Source organism: Pipra filicauda, unplaced genomic scaffold (assembly GCF_003945595.2).
Source record: "Pipra filicauda isolate LSUMZ 115617 unplaced genomic scaffold, ASM394559v2 scaffold69_size3009148_pilon, whole genome shotgun sequence".
In the NCBI taxonomy this organism is placed as follows: domain Eukaryota; kingdom Metazoa; phylum Chordata; class Aves; order Passeriformes; family Pipridae; genus Pipra; species Pipra filicauda.
The window spans coordinates 2,344,228-2,360,393 of record NW_024104864.1 but is presented as its reverse complement, the minus strand read 5'-3'; the positions used below and the strand labels follow the sequence as shown (position 1 = coordinate 2,360,393).

General features: G+C 37.1%; 1 protein-coding gene across 1 annotated transcript in view; it reads left to right on the top strand.

Moving 5' to 3' along the window:
- Positions 1 to 16,166, top strand: part of MAN1A2 (mannosidase alpha class 1A member 2) — a 134,333-nt gene that overhangs the window by 86,897 nt on the left and 31,270 nt on the right. The window contains exons 6-8 of the mRNA XM_027730364.2: positions 1,301 to 1,395; positions 3,912 to 4,035; positions 4,463 to 4,556. Coding sequence (XP_027586165.1) covers positions 1,301 to 1,395; positions 3,912 to 4,035; positions 4,463 to 4,556 — 313 coding nt within the window. The remainder of the gene's footprint in view (positions 1 to 1,300; positions 1,396 to 3,911; positions 4,036 to 4,462; positions 4,557 to 16,166) is intronic.

Below are 16,166 nucleotides of genomic sequence, written 5' to 3'. Positions count from 1 at the left end.
CTGTTTTCCTCCCATAGGCTTTATAAAAGGGCAAGATGCCTTTTAGAAATCCAACAGAACTATCATGTAGTCCTTCTTAAAGATCTTATTCTTCTTGATTACATGAGTATTGGTCAGGTAGTTGATCATAACGGAATGGTAGAATATTGCAAATTAGGATTGTTGAATCCAACACCCTCCTTCTCTCAGGACTACCTAAAACTAAACTTTGTGATGAAGAGCACCATCCAAATGCTCCTTGAGTTCTGGTGGGCTTGGTGCTGTGACCACTCTCTCAGTGAAGAACCTTTTCCCAATCCGAAATTCTCCTGAAATTCGTTCAGTTTCCTCGTGTCCTATCACTGGTCACTGGAGAGATAATGTTTCTATACTATGTCCATGTTGCATAAATTATTTTGGGGCATGGTACCTCTTTTTGTTACATGTTTATATGGTGCTTCAAACTGGTGAAAAATGTATCTCCAAATTAGGAGATATTTCTCCACAAATGTAGTGAATACTGAAACTGCATTAATTAAAATGTGTGCTAGCAACTAACTGGTAAAAGCAGATTCATATAATGGGCATCTACCAAATATGCCTGCTTTGGAAAATGTGCTTCATGTAGGCTTAGAAGGAGCTTTCTCCCAATTGCTCATTTATTTAACAACCGTTAGGGTCTGAATAAGGCTGTTACAGATTTATGTTCCAAAAGTAAGTAGAAACAACACTAGAAATGACAGAGATTTTGTTCTTTCAATAGTTTCTCTAAGTAATCAGACTAGGGAGGAATTGTTTTTCCTATGCATTATCAGTGAAGGAAAAACTGGGAAACTGCATATATGGTTTTGCATAGATTGTGTTTGTGAAAGAATAGGACCTCTGTTTCCACTGATCTCAATAAAAAGAGATTGGAATTTTGTTAAAGTTAAAATATTCGGGTAGGAGAGTTGTGTCTCGATTTTTAGCTATCAATATAAAGAATGATTTAAAGACTGCTTTAGAAAGCACTTGAAATTCCCAGTATCTGTGGAGGAAGGTGGGAGGAGAGCTGATTCTTCTTCTGTAATAGGAATATAAGAACTATTGCTGGAGAGCCTGGAAGGAAAAAAATCAAAATGACAAGTTTGCTTTTCATGTTCAAATCTAAATGAAATTTATAAAGTGAACAAGTGGCAAAAAATTATAAGTTAATATGTTTTTTACAATGTAAAGCTTTTCTAATACAAAGGAGTAGGTGGGGTGGGGAAATTTCAGTCTTTATAGTTCTTGGAGATAAATCAGACTTTGTAACTATTTGCAATTGATCCTACTATCTTAGGTTTTCAAGATCAAAGCAGTGCAACTGGCAGGAAAACTTCTTCCAGCTTTCAACACACCTACGGGTATACCATGGGCAATGGTGAATCTGAAAAGGTAATGAGTTTTCTTTTGTGGGGACGTGTGTTCCTCCCCCTCCCTCCAACTTAGAATTAGTAATGGCATACATCAGTTTTTCTTAGTAGGGGAGCTGTAGAAAATGGAGACAAACTGTCATTCCTGGCATGTTAGAATAATTTTAATAGAGTTTAGAGCATTCTAACTCATTAACTGCAATAAATTGTGGTCATGGGTTTTTTCCTCTCATTGTACAATAAGCATTCAATGTGCTGTTGGACCGTACCGAGTGTATTATTCTGTGTGTTGCCCTAGGGCTTAATAATTGTTTATTTAGTCATTGAAGAGCCTATTAGAAAATAAAATTGTTTGCAGGACATGGTTGAGCTTACAGGGTTTTCTGAACAGTGTGAGGTGTATGTTACCTTTAGAAGACTCACAGCATTTGAGAAGATGATAGGACTCTGAAGATATTATTTCATTTTATGTTTAACTTGGGTATAAAGTCTAGTGTGCGGAAGTCTGCTATGGTCTGTGCAGATGGAGAGGCTCCTTTACGTGACTGTTCGGGTCAGACTGGACTTAGATGGTCTGTATTGCCTTGTGGAAGGGAATTACCTTGCCTAATTCATCTTGTATTGCTTCCTCAATGCTGGGATTTCCCTCAGATTTTGAGAGAGCATTTTTGATGCAAGGCATTCTTTAAATTTTAGTATGTTCTTAAACACTAGCTGAATTGTGATGCATGTCTAGATTGTGTGTATACTTAAGCAATGTGGGATAGTAAATAGCAGAGAGTTTTGAATTGTTTTACATCATTTTCCTTTGGGGAGAGGTATTTGTTGTGCTTTGTTAGGAGTGTGAAGAGATTTAGGACTTTTTTGAGAGCCTTAAGTGCCTTTTTGTGATAACTATATGCTCCTCGCTTTGCTGTCAGCTTTAGGTGAAGAACATGGAGCTGTGGTTTGCCCTTCTGCTCCTGCAGGGCATCACCACCCTTGCCTGGTTTTCTCTTCTTTGCCCATGCTGCCTTTCCCCGCTGAGGCCATTTTTTGGACCATTTTTTGTACAGTCAGTATTGTTGGGTTAAATTTCCCTACACACTTCCTGCACGATGTTATCATTTACTCAGTACTGTGTTCTTTCTGCATTAGAGCTTGAAGTTCCTTTGTGCATAAATGAGTTTTTTTATTTTTGCTTTGTTTAGCCCAAACCTGCACCATGACTCCAGTGTGTTTGAAGGGCCCTGGTGGCCCATGCTCCTCAGTCAGCACAGGCATCTGCCTCATCAGCTCGAGCAACACAGATAGTGAGGTTTAAGAAGCTGAAGCAATGGATGCATTGTTTTACTTATCAGTAAAACATGGGGACCATCAGATAGGTCAGATATCAAAACTCAATCAGAAAGACAGGACATGGAGAAGGATTTGCAGTAGGTGGAGAAATTTCCTGCATAGTAGTGTCATTTATGCATTTACTGTGTCAGTCTCTCAGTAACGTATAGAACCAGCCAGCATCACAGCAGAAAATAGTGGCTGACATGCCAGAGGGCAGTGGCAGTAGAAGGTGTATATGAGAACACTTGTCATGAGGCTGACATGCAGTAGAACACCAGACCTGAAGGAAATATTTGGAAAATTATTGACTTGTGTTATATTAGCTTTTGTATTGATAATGAAAAAAACCCAAAAACCCCTCTGAGGCCATGATTGTGTCTTTACACTCTGTAAGCAGTGGTTACTGTGTCTTAAAATGTGTTGTGAGATCTACAACTACTGCTCCATAACCAACATTTTTTGTTTACATTTTCTCTTTCCAATTTGTAATTTAAAAAATAAAGAGGCGTTCCTAATTGACTGTAGCCTTACTGAAATTTTTTGTGAGAGAAAGTAGAAGTAATATTCAGGAAAATGTAGTTGACTCCAGAAATTAAATAACCCGATCCTGAAAGGTGGTGAAAACTCCCACATTAGATTAAACCAGGTAAATTACGAATTATGACTTTGCAAGATAGTAGCACTTAGAGTGCAAAAGATAGGAGGTGTGTGACACTTTCTGCTAATTCTTTATGTGAGCCTGAGGAACTCATATATTCTGCCTACAGAAAACATAGTGTATTCCAATGTAGATACAGATAGAGAAGCACATCCCACACAAGTAAAGGGAACACAGCAGGTCTTTGGCAGGAGAAGGAAGCGAATGTTACACTCTTTGAAGATATACTTGTCTCATTTTGTTTCTCGTTCTTAGGAACATACAGTAAATAAACAACAACTGAGATTGAGCCCAGTGTTAAGTCATCGTATTTCTGTGACATCAAGATATTGTATTTTTTAATTGCAGGACTTTTTCTTGATGAGGTCATGGTATCTTTTTTTGAAAAAGACCCAACCAGTGAGCTAACTGATCAATCAAACCACAATTCCTATAATCTGAAGTACAGGTTAAAATTTAGATGTTACCTGTTTAATTAGCTGTGATAGTTGTGTTGTATGTAGTAATTCTGAAGTTTTTGTCGTCTTCTCCCTTTTTTATGCATATTTGTTGGAATTCAGTGGTGTCGGTCGCAACTGGGGCTGGGCTTCTGCTGGCAGCAGCATCCTCGCTGAGTTTGGTACTCTGCACATGGAATTTGTCCACCTCAGCTATTTGACAGGGGACCCTGTATACTACAACAAGGTGAGTCTCAAAATCAGTTTCTTTTATCATACTAGTGTCTTTTATTCTGTTTCATCATAAATTGCATTAAAGGAGAAGTACTTTCTATATTGAATTCTCTCTGCATTCTTGGTAGCAGGTAAATTTATTCATACTTGTATTTCTATTACCAAGTAGATGTCCTTTTCAAGTAGAAATATGACAACACGAGTTTTCTTATTTGTTTCAGCATACCTTTAAAAATCATAATTTTTAAACATGTTTATGTGAGCAATCCTTTAAAAACAAAACCATACAAATCTGAAGAAAGCCCTCAAGAAAGCTTGTGGTTCAGATTAAGAAAATTTTCTAATAAAAAAAATAAAAAAAAAAAGGAAAAAAGACTTACCTATGTGCAGAGAGCAGATGGACGTTGTTAGCAGTGATCCTGATTCTTGATTTAATTTAGGTGATGCACATTCGGAAGTTACTTCAAAAAATGGATCGTCCTAATGGACTTTACCCAAATTATTTGAACCCAAGAACAGGACGGTGGGGTCAGCGTAAGTATTCTTATTTTACTAATTTCTAATTAAAACTCCACTTCTTACTTTGTTGCTGAGTTGAGGATCAGAAAGATTATTCTATAGGGCACAAAACAGTGTTGTCTAAAAACATCTGACATTGAAGGATTACTTAGACTTGAGATCTCCTAAAACCAATTTTTGCCTGTTGCTCTCTGAAGTCACAGAACTGGTTTTTTAGGGTCCTTTCTGAAAACAGTTTCCTACTAAATCTGGTGCCTATCCTTACTTTTATCAGTCAGTAAAATCTTCAGTAATAAAGAATGAGGCTGAAAATATTTCCTCATTATGATTCTGTTCCTGGTTTTGTTCTGCAAACCATCTGGTAAATGGATTACTGTAAGGTGATACAGAGGTAATGCATGTTTGTGGTGGTTAAATTATGTTAGGGACTGACATCTACAAATGTAATTTGTTTACTTAGTGGCATGTGAAATGGCATGATGAACCTCCCTACAGATCCTGTTGGTATCAATGTATCTCCCGTTAAAAAAAAAAAAAGGCTTTGGAATGAAAAAAAAAAAGTTGATTTTGTTGCTCGCAATGTAAGTAGAGAGATAAAACATGAAGAAAGAGACACAAACATGATTCCTTTTCTTGAAGTGGTTCTTCAAAGAAAAGTTGAGTGGTTTAGTGCTTTCATAGTGGCTGTGATAAAAGAGAATCTTTTTCTTCAAGGTTTCTGTTTCTATTTCTTTTATGAATGCAGGTCAAAACAAGCAAGATGATCTATTTCTGTCCTGTTTGACATCATTAATATGTTTGGGGAATTTCAGTGGTTGGCTGTAAATATCCAGCAGAACAAGTTCTGGCTTGCAAACTGAGAATTTGCTCCTGACTTTGAGTCTGGTATGTGAGGGAGATGAATGCAGCTGTCATTGCAGTCACTGTGAAATACTTGTCTAATCCTATCGTTAAGGCAAAAAATCCCTAATCTAATATCTCATCTAATGTCTTTGAGTGAATTGTGACACCTTTTGAGACAGGCAAATGGATTGATGGGATAAATTCTTTGGATAAAATTAGGTTTAACCACACATTCAGAAAAAAAAAATTAAGCAAATACAAATATTCATGTATTATTTATTCAAAAGACAATTTTACATCACTGCTTTGAAATATTTTTCTATTGCTTTTTTTCCTATTCCTAACCAACTGCTTGTGCTTGTTTTATCAAAAGTAGTCTAATGTGGCATATAACCAGGAGTCACTAGGGGCTGTTTCATAGAATCATAGAATGACTTGGGTTGGAAGGGACCTTAAAGATCATCTCGTTCCAACCCCCATGCCATGAGCAGGGACACCTTCCACTAGACCAGGTTGCTCAAAGCTCCATCCAACCTGACCTTGAACGCTTACGGGGATGGGGCATCCACAGCTTCTCTGGACAACATTTTCCTGTGCCTCACCACCCCCACAATAAGGAATTTCTTCCTAATATCTAATCTAAACCTACTCTCTTTCAGTTTGAAGCCACTCTCCCTCATCCTGTCAGTACATGCCCTGATAAAAAGTCCCTCTCTGGCTTTCTTGCAATAACAATGCTGAGAATTAGTATCTCTTGGGAATAAAATACTCTTTGTCACTAAGAATAAACATACAGTACAAATTTTAACTTTGCAGAAGTTTGGTGGAGCTCAAACATACTATTTAAATGGATTTTGAAAGGTAATAAATTTGGAACTAAAGTTTAGGATTACAGGCTGAGACTTAAGTTCTGAGGATAAAAAGAAATACAAATTTATAGAGTCTTATATTTTTTTTTGCTGCTCATGAGACATAAACTTATTTCCTGGAATTTGGTGGTTGGATGTTTTTTGTGGGGTTTGTTTGTTTGGGGTTTTTTTTAGCAAATAAGGTTCCAAATGTCTATACAAGTGTTCTGGTGTTATTTCTAGGATCTTCCCAATGCAACAAGCATTTTTGAACCCCACTTGAAAAGTTTTGTGGGGACTAGATAGAAAGAACCCATTATTCACTTTTTCTTCTTACAAATCGAGATGGAATGACAAGAAAATGTCTTTGTTGTATCCCTGATAGATTACTCATCAGTGAACCTATTTGCAAAAATTTGAGACATTACGGTAAAGGAGCATGTGGACTGAAACACTGGATGTATTAGAGGGAATAACTGAGTCTTAGGCAGGAATTTCTTTCTCCTGATGCCTTTGCAGTTTGTGTCCTGCATCGCACAAGTCAGTGGAGAAAGGGTGATGCCTTCACACGTAGTGTCCCAGTTCACTAGAGGACTTGAGTTTGAGTCTCCAGTAGTTAGTGACTTGAGTCACATGGTTGGTATTAAAGGCAGGCAAGGCTTTTATGTCCTCCTCAGAAGGTAATTTTAAAGAGCATTGTATTTGGCGTGTTATATACTTTTGTACTGGAAAGGCTGAGACAAAGGAAAGAGACCAAATCATGACTTTTCTTTTTTCAGCTTCTGGAAAAGCTGCCCTTTTCATCTGTGCTGTGACCTTTAGTTCAATGCATCTTATCTTGTACAAAGTACTTTCTGCAGATAGTTTCTGAGAATTATTTCAGAACTCTTTATTTGCCTAGATACATGTAACTCTTGATTCTGACCTTTCAGGGGTTTCTCTTCTGTCTTTTTTTTTGCTCTTCCTTCTAACATTTTTTTTCCTCTCCTCAGAATTTTTTTGGCTCAGTTCTAGTTAGGTTTTTTTTAATCCGTACACCATTCCAAGGAAGTTACAAGGGCTGTGAAATAGGTAGAATAAATCTAAATAAATATATATCTAAATGCACTGTTGAAGAAATATGGGATTTAGCTGCAAGCATCTCTATGTTAGTGGGGTTTTTTTCTGTTTGTGTACCCTTCATTCTAGGGGTGCATATCTTTTTTCAGAGTAATAAAAACATCAGCAATGTACATGTAACAGTCAGACTTAATGTTATTACTACGAGTTGGTTATTCAGAGAATATTAGACAAAATGCATAGTGGAAGAATTCATTTAGCTCCAGTTTTCTCAGCAGTTATGTTTTGTCTTTACCTAATAATTTATTTTTTTAAAGAAAAACTTTATGTGATTTGAATAGAAGAAAAGTTATACACTTCTAGAAGTGCTGGTATTTTGTATAATTTGTTCTAACAGGCTGATAGATAAACTTGAATACTTAAAGGAAATTCCTGTTGCAGGACGAATTTGTGGAAGTAAAGAGAAGCATCATTTTTTGTGGGTTTGATGTGGCCCCACAGGGCTGTAAGTTGGATCGATCTTTACTTACCAAAAGAACTTTGTGGAAAATTCTCGATATCTTCTACCTTGACAATTGATAGAGTATTTTGATACCTTCTCAGAGCTGTTTGTACAAGGAGCCGAGACACATCCTGATTTTGTGGTTTTAACGAAAAAACCCCAGAAGTATTGCATCTACTTTATTTGACTTGTCATCCCAAGTATGAACTGCTAGTGTGAGCGACTAATGTGCCTTTGAAATACCCCATTTAGAAATATTTCCTTCCTTTTTCCTCTTTCCTCTGGGGATTTGTGCAGTAATTTATACTGACACATAAGTAACTTAGTACAGGTAAGGTCTCCCAGCATACTGCCTTTCTGGTTTTTTGAATCTTAGATTTTGCAGAATGTAAATAGTGTGTTGTCCATCCGAAGTTTATGTGAACTGGATATAATTCATAAATATGAAGCTTGTATCTCAGCTGCTGGGGTAGGAAAATTAGAGTAATAAAGTTCAGTGCTGGGTCTTGTAGAAGGGGAAGGTGGTATTTATTTGTTTACAGACTCTTTAAGCAAGCTCATTTTTACCTACTGTCATTTTTTCCTAAGTTTAATTCACTAATACTTACAGGTACCAAGACACGTCCAAGTTGTCTGGACTCAAAGAAAAGGGGACACTCGCTCTCCAGTCCTCTTGGCATATCCAGGGTTCTTGAATGATAAGCTAACTTTCGTAAAGATCTTTCAGACCTTGCAGGGATCAGCAATTGTTATGGGTTTTTTCTGTGCTTCAGAATATTTCTGTCTTTAGCCTCTGTAGATCTTAGTCTGTGTTGCTGTGTCTTGTCTGTTTTTCCTGATTTAAATGTATACTTTAAAGGTGGTCTGTGCTCTTCTTGGATTAGGAGAAAGGGAATGGTGTACGTGATATGCTGCAGCCTTGTTGGTATGCTTCTGATGTTAGGATGCAGGGTCCAGTGAATCATTTTTGCTGTGGTTTGATTTATCAGAGTGCAGGCCTTTTGATCTCAATATAAACACCATGTTCTGCAGTTTTACTGCTGGGGAATGATGTTCTGGGGACACTGCTCTGAGACTTACAGACCATCCTTTTCACTCATCATTCTTCTGCTGGAGCTTAGAAAGATGTGTGTTTTCATTCAAACCAGTCAATGTTTCTGTTATAATTACCTGAAAAGGTATAATCAGTGAAGTAGCTTACCAGTCCGTTAGTAATAATGATTTCATCAAGGAGGGTGTGACCATTGCTTCCAGGTTCTTAACAAGTTGTAGAGATGAGTCAGATCATACAGTGTGACATTAATCTATAGCTGTGTCTTTGAAGTGATTACAATTTTATTAATATAGATTTTCATTTGTATTTAATGCATTTGTCACAGCCCTTGAAGAAGAGTTGTTGTGACAGATTACCTTCTTTCTTTTTCTTCCTGCCTCATGAAGCAGCAGCAGCCATGGTCTGAAGCCACAGGCAGGGCTGAACAGGGACTACCGTTCCATCCCATAATTTCTTTCCATTTGTATGCTGTAAAACTCAGTCCTAAAAACTGCTGGGTGAATGGCTTACTGGACATTGCTAAATCTCCATGTTTTGCAGTGCAAATGCTTTGTAATACAACTGGACACTTACTGCTGTGTAGCAGGAATGGGGTTCATTATATCCAGGAGGAGGAAAGTGATCTATGATACTTCTTTGTTGGGGTTTCAGTTTCTGTAAGACTGAAAGGAAAATAGCCAGCCAGAACCATTTTCTAACCTCTCACATTAACCTTCAGTTAAGTTTATTAGCTTTTCATTTACAAATGGTGAGTGGTTGGTTTGGTGTTAAGCATCAGAACTCCGAATTGGGATTATTTTCAAAAACAGTGACAGTGCTTCTAGAGAAACCTGCTATGCAGATATAACAGAAATGTGATTAGAAGCAAGAGGTTTCAGAATTATGGAAATTAATTTGTACTGAAGAAAAAGGACTTTTTAAGAAATGAAATATGTTGAGAAAATTTAATTCTAATTTGCATTTGCAAACAGGTTAGATGAGAATACTAACTAGAGAGCCATAACAAAGGAAATGCCAATCTGCATGTTATTTCAAAGTCAGGGAACGCTACTTGTGTTTGCACATTTCTGTAAATTGGGCATTCTTCCTTTTTGCTTTCCAATACCAAGAATAAATTACTGTATTTTTTCTGATTCCAACGTGTCTTGCAAATAATAATGTTATGAAAAGGGATCTGTAATCACTCTGACTTCAAATCTCATTTCCTGTGCTAAGGCTACCTATGGAGTTACCTGGATTGGCTACAAAGAAAGTTGTAAGTTTAACTAAAATTGGGGTTTAGACTAAATATAGAATCGACAAAGTTGGAAAAGACCTCCAAGATCATCAAGTCCAACTCTTGATCCAACACCGCTGTGGTTACTAGACCGTAGCTTCCATATGCAAGAAAATAAGCAGAAATATCTATTCTATGTTAATCTTGTGTGTTTATTATGACTTAGTGATATGTGAGCACATTAACAAGTTGCTAGCATGTGAAGCAAGTAAAGCAAGCTAGCATGTGAATTTACAGTGCATGAGCTGAGCATTGCTATTACGAATGTAACAGCAGATACTGAATTTGCCACCACTGAATGCTGATGTGATGAATAGTTTATTCTACAGTGCTTTATTCATGTCTCCTTAACAAAAACAAGCCCCCTTGCTCAGATTTGCAAGTAGTCTAAGTTAAAAGCCTGATGAGGGGCACTCTGTCAGCATGTTTACAAGGACTCCCTGACAGTGTGGTATCAATGACATGTGTTATGTGCATTTAGTGCACTAAATTTAAATGGTGTCTTCCACGTACACGGCTATCCTTTAAAGATAGTAAAAGGATTCACACAGGTATTTAACCTGCCTTGTTACACACACTACCTTAGCACCTTTTGGTGATGTTCTCACCGTCTTTCAGTTCCCTGCACCTGTTACTACAGAGTAAGTAGAGGCACAACCCAGATGGCTCAGTGGGAGAACCTTACATCCTCTGTTTCCCAGTTGCTTGTGCTGTGGACTGGCCTTTAAATAAACCTTTATGGATGTGCATATTTCATTTTTTTCAGGTGGTCTTCCATTTTCAAAATAAATGCTTAAATTAAACCAAACCAAGCACTTCTAATTTTAAAATACTATTTAGAGAAAGCTTCTGTGGATTTAATTTATTTGGATTAGGTTTACACTTCAGATAAAATGGTACAATTTTCCTATGTAGGAAAACCAATAAAAACTATTTTAAATTACTGTCATTAAATCAGTGGAAATACTGGGTAACTATTCCAGTTTTTTTATGCCTGCCTGTACAGCTGGTTTTAGGCTAATGTTCTTGGGCTGAGCTAGGTAATTAACTGAACTGCTTAATTTAAACTCTTGCAGGTAGTAGACAAACCATGAGCAATACTTCCTATCTATTTTCATTTGTGATAAGAGATTGTATCAAATACATAGCACTGTCTGTCTATATTTATTGTTCAGAATTTAAAGAAAAATTAAAAATAAATTTGATATAAATGTTTGTAAGACACTTAAAGATGTTAGGAAAACCACTACATCCACGAGACTCCAAGACCTGGTGATTCCTCTTTCCCAGCTACTGAAGCCCAGACAGGTACCGGTCTCTCCATCCCTATCCAATTGCTGAAGTTCCCATTTGGACTTTGGCTGGTGGTGAGGCTGAGAACGTGTCCTAGAGAGGTGTGCACATGTGGTGAGAGGACACTAATTGAGCTGCCCACACAGGCCGCCACCGACAGCACTGCCTTTGTAGCACCCACATGTTGTACTGCCACAGCTCACATAGAACATACCTGCAGGTAGCCAGGTTTTGATCCTTCTCGTTATGTTCACTGTCACATAAATGCATGGACTCGCACCCTTCACAAGTGTCCTCGTGTTCATGGGTCCTTCAGTTATGAGCAAGGGCTCCCAGTCTACCCCATACCTGTGCTTGCAGCCTGGACCTCTTACGCAGCCATCAGCTCAGAGCTTGGCTCTTTCAGATGCAGATCTCCTGCTGTCCAGCTGGAAGTTTGCTAATGGACTACACATACACACATGCACTTGAGGTTAAATTCACTGGGAAAAACAAACACATGTGGGTGTTTCCAGTTGCTGGCACGTAAACCTTGGGCCCGGTGACCCACTTCAGCCTTCAGGCTCTGCCACCCAAATCTAGTGGCCCCTGTGATCTGCAGACTTTTTTTGATGAAGAAGATGCTGTCACATTCTGCATATCCCCCCATGTGAGAATGCTAATACTGAGAACAATCAGCATGTCAGCTGAAGGATATTGCCCTGACAGTATGAACTCTATCTGATTGAGATGTATATATATCTATATCTATATATAGGAAGAGTGGTTCTCTTGAATGCAAGCTTTCAAAGGTGCTGCAGAGATAGGAATCCAAATACTGATTTATTTATCAGTTATTGGTGCTTTCATTTTTAAAGTTAAGCAAGAAACCCTTTCAGTCTTTACGTGTGCCTCTCTGGGAGATTAAAACCCTTGCGGATTGCCAGGTGAAGTGAATAATACTGAAGAATGAAGTGGTCTTTCAAAACATTAAAGAAATACCGCAGATAAATATTTCAGATAAAAATATGATTGTAGCATAAATTAACAGGTTGATAGTGTAGTTATGGGTAGTGAGAAAGATGCTAGTGTTAGAAAATTCCTGTCTTTGCCAGCTGAAGCTGTTAGTATTCTCATTTAACTTTGAAGGTACTTTGCGTTTTCCCTCCTCCCCTTTATTTATTTACTGGATGCGTTGCTTAGCAGAAGTATCTTAAATTATATCTAGTAGTAACCCTACCTGCTTTAGACAACACTAAGAAACTAGCAGTCATGACAAATCAAAATGTAATGTCAAGTTCTTGCAAAACATCCATAACCTAAAAGGAAGTGAAGGGAATTGAGTAAAGTAAGCCTATATATTCCAAAGTATCTTCTCAAACTCTTCAGATAATTACCTTCTATTTGGACTTTTGAATAATAATTTCTAATGCTTTAATTCTCAGATTGGTTTTTTTCCCTTCAACATAAGGAAAAGATTTTCTCTCTCTTAAATAGGAATTAAATGGTGCAGAATTAAAATAATTATATATTGTAAAAGTAGTTGTAGAGTAGTTTCCAACCTGACTTCATCTTTGCACATTTATATGATTTAGCAAGTAAATTTCTTTTTTTGATTTGTGGTTGGAATGTCAGTTATAGAACTGGAGATATGTGATCTATGTGATGATTAGTTTGGACATTGGTATACGCATTTCTTGAGGTGGGTTTTTCTACTTGAAATCTGCTTACGGTTGATTGCATTATGAATAAAGACAACATTATTTCTAAATACAACATTATTTCTAGACTTCCAGCAGTAAGCATGCAGTTGCAGGTGAGGAGGTGGGGCCAATTCTTTGCAGTTTAATTTTTTTTGCCATATTGGCAGATGTCCTTAATTTTGTTCTCCAATATATTCTGTGATGTTCTGTTCTTAGGAACATGCATGTGTTTAGAATAGAAAATAATCTGTGTAATCTCTGCTGGGGAATTCCCCTTGCCCTTTTGCTTTACAACCTTGTACAAATGTAATTAGCTGTGTTCCAAGAAAAAGCTGCATTGGAATTTGTTTATTCATTAGGAACCAAGAGCAAGATAATCTGTTAAAACTTTGTTTTAATGAAATACAGCAGAACTGTACATTACAGGGAATATGCTTTTATAAGACTACAGTGTTAAGGCGTTTTACTGATCTTTTGAGCAAGATGTTGAAAAAGGTGAACAAATAAAAGTTTTGTTTAGCGTGTTAAAGATTCTAGTGTTATTGGAAGGTTAAACATGTATATGAATTATGCATTTGAAAAGAAGTGTCTATAAATAATTTCTAAAGAAATTATTTGGATATGGTGTAACTGGGTTTTGAAAGTGCTTGCATACATTGCTGTGGAAAGATGAATATTTCATTTTGCTGTACCACTAAACTATACTTTTAGAGCATGATCTTGGTGAGGAGTGCATCAATATCTGGAATTTGAAATTTGTCCCACAACAGCTTCAACATTTATTTTCCTCACTGTGAATTCAGTAAATTAATCTGTGTTAACGTGTTTTAGGAGTGGTTTTGAGAGTTTACATTGATGGCTTTGAAGACAGTTAACTTGGAGGTCTGTGTGAAAACGTAGCTTGCAGATAGCACTTTTTGAACCCGTATGGTCAAAAATAAGAGAGGGATGGTGATGAATGCTGTGCATGTATGGTGTGGTAGCTCAGTCTAAGTCATAGAGCGTGGACTGAGTAAGTCTTAAAATCGGCACAATTTCCTAGCACCTACAGAGTGACCAAAACTTCAGCTGGCTGTGTGTGCCATTTCAGGCATTTGTTGTGAGAAGAAAAGTAAGAGATACTTAGACAGAAGTTTAGGAGAAAGAAACAGGCAGAGTAGCCTGGATTTATATTGCATGTGGTATAATCCGTAAGTACTTGCTTCTTAAATCGCTTTTGACTGTCAGCTTTCATGTGTGATATATATACACAGGTACATATGTAAATATGTAAATTACCATGGTCTTGATAAAACTTGAAGGGAGAGAGTGAAGTTGTTGACAGTGGTTTTGCCAGCTAATTTTGTAGAGATGAGTGTTGGACTAGATTTAATCTAATAAAGGTTTCTCTCCTATTCTTGTTTTTTATCAGTAAGAGGAGAGTTGAGATCTTCAAGGAAGGTTATGGTGACTAAACTAAAGATTGTAATGATCTTAAGAGCTTGTCAATCCCCCTGTGTAGGAAATCTTATTCAAAAGGGACTCTTTGCATTTCGGGCACATGCCTACAGCAGTATTGTTTGTAGTAGGTGATGTTACTACCCTTTAGCTGCTTTTCACAGCCACGTTGTCATCAGAGATAAACATGTACCTGACTTCCCATCAATCCGCTGCAAATCCCAGCAGCTTAGTTAAAGCTGCCTGCACAGGTGGGATTTACACTGACTCCAAACTTTGCAGAGAGGCAGGTGTGCTTTATTTGGGTGGCTCTGTGGGCGAGTGTAATAGTCTTGAAAAGACAACTTCAGGTGATAAAAGGCCACTTTACTTCTCAGTAAAAACATCAATGTAAGGTTTTAATATGTTTCTAATTTTAGCATGTGGACTTGATTTAATGGGTTGATTGGTCTTAAATTCGTGAACATGCCTTCTGAGAGATGACCTAAATCTTTCCAGAATTATAAATAATAGCTGGAGTGTTTTGATGTTTCAGGAAAGTTTGAATACAAAAAAAGAAAATATTTGTTCCAGCTGTGAATTCCTGAGAGTGAAAGGACAGTCTGTTGTAAGATACCAAATTAGGATATTCCTTTGACATTACAGGATCATAAATTACATTCTGTAATTGAAGAAGTGGTTAGATTCTAACAACATTAGTTGCCTAAGTATATGTATTAATTGGACTAGTTATACTTGCTGGTCTGTTTCAAATTATTTCTTTTGTCTTTGCATACACTTGAATTGTGCAAGTTTGACAATTTTTAATCTTAAGTTTGATAAACCCTACAGTTTTAGGAAGTCATTTTTCTTAATTTTATTATATGACAAACTGGTAGGACTTATTATTAAGACTGCTTAATACTTTCTATTAAGTGATTATATTTTCACTTTCTTGTAGCTACCAGACTTCAGCTCTTCCAACTGGAATATTCTGTCTGGCCCAAGCTGTTTTGTTGGGTTTTTTTAAACAATTTTGATAAAAATGCTTTAACCATTTCTAAATGAAACTAGAAGTGGAACGTGATTCTACACAGATTAAAGTTTCTTTTTTCAAGGAGTATAGTTAAGGAACTCAAGAACCATTCATATTTTTCCAAGCCTTTTAAAATTATTCACATCTACTTTCTCCATATGATGTATTTAGATTTCAGCTGCTACGTTCTCTAGAGCTGTGTGTGCTGAGCAGGCGTGATCACATATCCCCAGGTTGGGAGGAGCTGAGCAAGGTTTTTCTTGTTACTTGATTACCAGACAGTAGAATGGGAAGCAATGTCTATTCAGCCATCTCCCAATTTATAAATGCTTGGCATTACACCCTTAATTTACATTCTTTGAACATAGTCCTGTTACGATTTGCTTGGATTTCAACAAGTGAAACTTCACAGATTTCACAGAATATTCTGAGGTGGAAGGGACCCACAAGGATCATCAAGTCCAACTCTTAAGTGAACGGCTCGTAGGGGGATTGAACTCACAACCTTAGTGTTATCAGCACCAACTGAGCTGCATGTTTTCAGAAAAAATGTCATGCTGTTGACATGTTCCTTAGTGATAAGTAGTTCATAGCTGACTAAAAAGTGCACCTTCAT